At 37.7% G+C, this 4,752-nt stretch overlaps 1 protein-coding gene across 1 annotated transcript in view; it reads right to left on the reverse strand.

Annotated features, from left to right (window-relative positions):
* Nucleotides 1–535: 535 nt before the first annotated feature.
* Nucleotides 536–4,752, reverse strand: part of LOC113109447 (MORN repeat-containing protein 5-like) — an 8,295-nt gene continuing 4,078 nt past the window's right edge. The window contains exon 5 of the mRNA XM_026273014.1: nucleotides 536–632. Within this exon, the coding sequence (XP_026128799.1) occupies nucleotides 536–632 (97 nt within the window). The remainder of the gene's footprint in view (nucleotides 633–4,752) is intronic.

Consider the following 4,752-nt stretch of genomic DNA (forward strand, 5'->3'; position numbering starts at 1 on the left):
CATTCCTTCTGCCTAGTTTTTTTTAGCTATTGTGCAATTTATAGATGATACACATTTTGCTGCATCAGCTGTCGTCATACATACCAGCACTCTGTATCAATCTGTATCATCATTTTAAGTACTTTTCCTGAACGTCAGTGGCAGACCGTCCTAATCCTCCTGTCTTCTGCAAATGTTACTTTTGCTTTTCAAGTCTAGATTCGGTTTCACTGTGAAACAATAGACAAATATGGCTTTACGTTCCAAGATTGTTCTTGCTCTTTTAAGCAGCAGGATTGTGTAATTTTGTAGCAATGAAGTCCCAGACAGGGAAATCTTAATCAACATTCTTGGCATAATAGAAAAGCTTTGGCTCAAAGGATGTTTTGTTTGATTATTTCATTAATTTTTTTCCTCTTATTGCACTCTCAAAGGGAAGTAAAAAATTCCAACAACTTTTTTGGCCCCTTCCTGCTGGCTGTCAGTTAAGCTCAGTCTTCCTAGATGTGACACTGATGCCATATTTTCATCACTGCGAGTGAGTTTAAACATGGAATCACAGGCCAGGCTTGACGAAGTGCTCCCATTGGGGTGGTCTTTCTCCACAGCAGGGAGGTTTGGGGCTGAACCAATCAGGTGACGAGACAGGCTGGCTTCCAGAAACACAGCCAAAACAAGAGAAACATATTTTGTGTTTCTTTTGTGTAGGGAATGATGTGAGCACCTCTCAGCCTTCACTTTCCACACCTGTGCTAGTGGCTTACTCCATATTTATTCTGGGCTTCTTTAAGTCCCCCAAGGTCAAAGGTCAACGATTTTGGCACAAGCATAAATTAGGACCTGGAGGGGAGAAATCACTTTGACGGAGACATTTTTGGATGTTTAGATGCTGTTGTTGTTCATGCGAAGGTCAAGGTTTTTTTTGGCATCATGCTAGTTCAGCCTATAATGATAAATCTGTCACCATTTGCTCTTGACATTTTAAACTTGTATGACCTTTTTTTCCCCTCTGTACACACAAAAGATATTTGTGACCCTGGACCACAAAACCAGTCATAAGGGCCAATTTTTTGATATTTAGATTTATACATAATCTGAAAGCTGAATAAATAAACTTTCCATTGATGTATGGTTTGTTAGGATAGAACAATATTTGTCAGAGATACAACTATTTGAAAATCTGGAATCTGAGAGTGCAGAAGAATCTAAATATTGAGAAATTCACCTTTAAAGTTGTCCAAAGAAGTTCTTATTACTAATCCAAAATTAAGTTTTGATATATTTAGAGAAGGAAATTTAAAAAATATCTTCATGGAACATGATATTTACTTAATATCTTAATGATTTTTGGCATGAAAGAAAAATATGTAATTTTGACCCCTACAATGTCTTGTTGGCTATTGTTACAAATATACCCCAATGACTTAAGACCAGAATCACATTTTTTAAATGTTATGTCTGTAAAATGGGCCCAATTTATCCCTTTAAGTTCTAACTGATGAATGTAAAACAATATAAAGTGTTTATAAAGTGTTTTTTTTTTTTTTAAAGAGAAATCAGAAAAACTAAATTGCTTTTTCAATATTATGAAAATTTGAATACTTGGTAGAACATGTTAATAGTTAAAGTAGAGAAATACACCTGTGGTTACTTTGACAGGACAGAAATTGCTCTAAAGGTAATGAGAATCTAATGCAATGACATTCAGATATATTAATAAAGGGATAGTTCACCCAAAAATGAAAATTACCCTGATATTTACTCTTTATATTTTTATATTTACCCTCAAGTCAATCTAGGTGTATACGACTTTCTTCTTTCAGAAGAGTTATATTAAAAAGCTCTTCCTAGCTTTATACTGGCAGTGAATAGAGGTCGAGATTTTGAAACCCAAAAAAGTGCATCCATCCATCATAACAAGTGCTCCACACAGTTCTGCTGGGTGAATAAAGGTCTTCTTAAGCAAATCAATGCATTTGAAAAATATCCATAAAAACAAAAAAATATCCATACATAAAATGTCATAAACCGTAATCTCTAGCTTCCGCTAACTGTCATACATGCATTGATGAGAGAGTGGCGTTCCAATGGATGACGTAGGACGTAGTGTAAGCTCCAGTGAGAAGTGACAAATGTGGCAGTTTAAATGAGTATACAAAACAAAAAAGGATTTATAAAGAAAAATGATGGTGGATTGGAATATAAGCCAAGAGGAGACTGGATTTCCTTTACTGTAAACTAGTTTATTCTCATCAGAGCTTACGCTACGCCTATGCTACTCTCTCGTGTACATGTGTATGACAGTTAGCGGAAGCTAGAGATTACTTTGCTTCAGAATGCCTTTATTTTTGGGTGAATTGTCCCTTTAGGTGTTTTTTTTCTATCCAGAAGTTTCCAAATGCCTTTTGGGACCACTGTACATGTTACACCTGGCTGTTTAAATTTTTAATAAAATGGTTGTAGATCTTTCCTGAAGGGCTTCAAGCATGGACATCGCTCTTGTTGAAATATTTGTGATTGTTGCTTTCTGTTGTTGCCATGGAAATTCTGAAAACACAGAGCTGATTATAATCAGAAGAGTCTTATCTCATGTAATGCTGCGATCAATTCTGACATTTCTGTCCCTCAAGTCTTTGTGTCTATCATGTTTGCTAATCATAAGATTGTAATATATAATTTTTTTTTTTTTTTTTTTTTTGCATTTTTTTTCTGTTGTTACCTCAAATGTTCCTCCACATCATCTAGCATAGCAAACGCTGATCAGTGCAGTGTGTGTGCATTCCTGTCTCCCCTCCCATTTCTGCCCCGTTGAAAAGGACTGGCGCTAGTGCTACAAGTTTGTCCTCATATTCCCCTGGCTAATACATTGGAATTTCTTGGCTGATACCTCATACTTGCTAACTTCAGTAGAATAAAGATCTAGTTGTTTTATTTTGGAACTCATTCACAGGCTGAATATTTACAGATTCAATTTATCCTGCGTTATTATTGGTCAATAGGGGAAACTTGTTCCAAAATAACAACCCCAGCCAAATGTTCGTTAAAAACTCTTGTTTAAAATCTCAGGATGGATTTTTAGTACAGTCCTACAATATTAGTTGGATAATTACCTTGATAAAAATTGTAAGCCAACACATGCTAGCAATGTTGTTAACTAGCGAGTCATGGTAACTCCAATACAGCATTTGTTAGCATGTTAGCTAATGCGTTGCATATTTGATTCATGTCTCATTCGTAAATGAGGTAAATTACAGCAACAGTTTAGGGCAACAGATTTTATATTGGACATCACATGGTGATCTAGCCTGACTACGTCAGACTTCGTACTTCCGCTAATTTTCAGTTCGCTTCTGTACTCGGTCTGAGATAGCGAACATTTCCCAGTATTCCTCCGGCTCCAAAACAGCCGGCCAATCAACAAACAGAGGGCGGGCTAAGAGCCGTGACGTGGACTCTACACAGACATAATAACTCCCACACTCTACGAGTGCACATGCTTTCTTTCCGAAATTTCTTTCAGACAGTGCGCACATACAGCGAAATGAGTTGTTCTCTTTTAATCCGTAATGCTTTAAAACACATGCACACAGTACGTTTTCATGACCCAGAGTAAAGCAAAATCACATGAGCGTGTAACTGTGATACAGAAGATAGTCTAAAATCTCTCGGTTGACAGATTTGCACAGTTAATCGTGTCTATTGGTATATCGCATTCCTCTAATTGCATATTTTGGTTGTTACAAAGCTGGGTGCATTGTAATTAAAAAACTTGCTAATTAGTGTCATGTTATGATTGATAACTGATACGGTTTGTCTAAATAAAAAAATAAAACACTAAAAAGTAAAATCAATCTAAAAGAGAATTTAGGCATCAATAATGTGCAGCATGATAGTGAATATTCATTTGGGTTTGCAAAAGGTTAAATAATGTTTGAAAATGTTGGCATCTAATTTAACTAGCTTCTACCAAGTATCCAATTAATTAACCTTTAAGTTTAATTAGATGCACAACCTACATCACAATATTTGTCCTGTTATTATCCCATTAATCTATTCTATAAATGTCCACTGTTTTGCATTTAGCATTGGTTTGTTCACATGGTTCCCGACCAATCACAATTAAATGTAATTATCTATGAAGATTCGGGAGGAGCGCGTCAGATACTTAGCCTAATCATCACAGGTGGACCACAATCAAGTAATCAATCCCACAGTATAAATATCGCTGACTTACCTCTATCCATTGACGGTTTATCAGCATGCTGGTTCGCCTCGTCAGTCACCTTATCACAGACCCAATTTTCGTACCAACGAAGAGTGCTACACAGGGGATTTATAAGACCTGCTGCTTTTGCCGGACCCGAGATCATTTCTACCCAGCCAAACACGGCCGTTGAGCAGCATTAAGCGTCATCGCGACAGCTGCTATCCTCGCCAAGCCACACATCGTGGCCAATAGACCGTGCAACTCCGAGCTTGCCTGCTCGATACACGATCGCGCCGCCCGAGACCGAGCTCTCGTCGAGCGCTGGATTGCAGCAGAAAGAATCCAACCACGGTTCAGCCTTCACCACGGCGTTCCGGCCGAGTGGCAGTGTGAGGCCGCTTCCTCTAGCGGCGCGCAGACTAATACATTTCCAGGCGAAGACGCAAAAAAAAACAGGTTCTTCTTTTTTCTTCATTGGATTTTACGGCAGTTTGCATTCAAAGTGTTGCATCTAAAAGCAGTTTTGCGGCTAAAGTTTTGTTCCGTCTTCTTCTAGTAGTGTTTTA

The sequence above is a fragment of the Carassius auratus genome, chromosome 10, assembly GCF_003368295.1.
Source record: "Carassius auratus strain Wakin chromosome 10, ASM336829v1, whole genome shotgun sequence".
Lineage (NCBI taxonomy): Eukaryota > Metazoa > Chordata > Actinopteri > Cypriniformes > Cyprinidae > Carassius > Carassius auratus.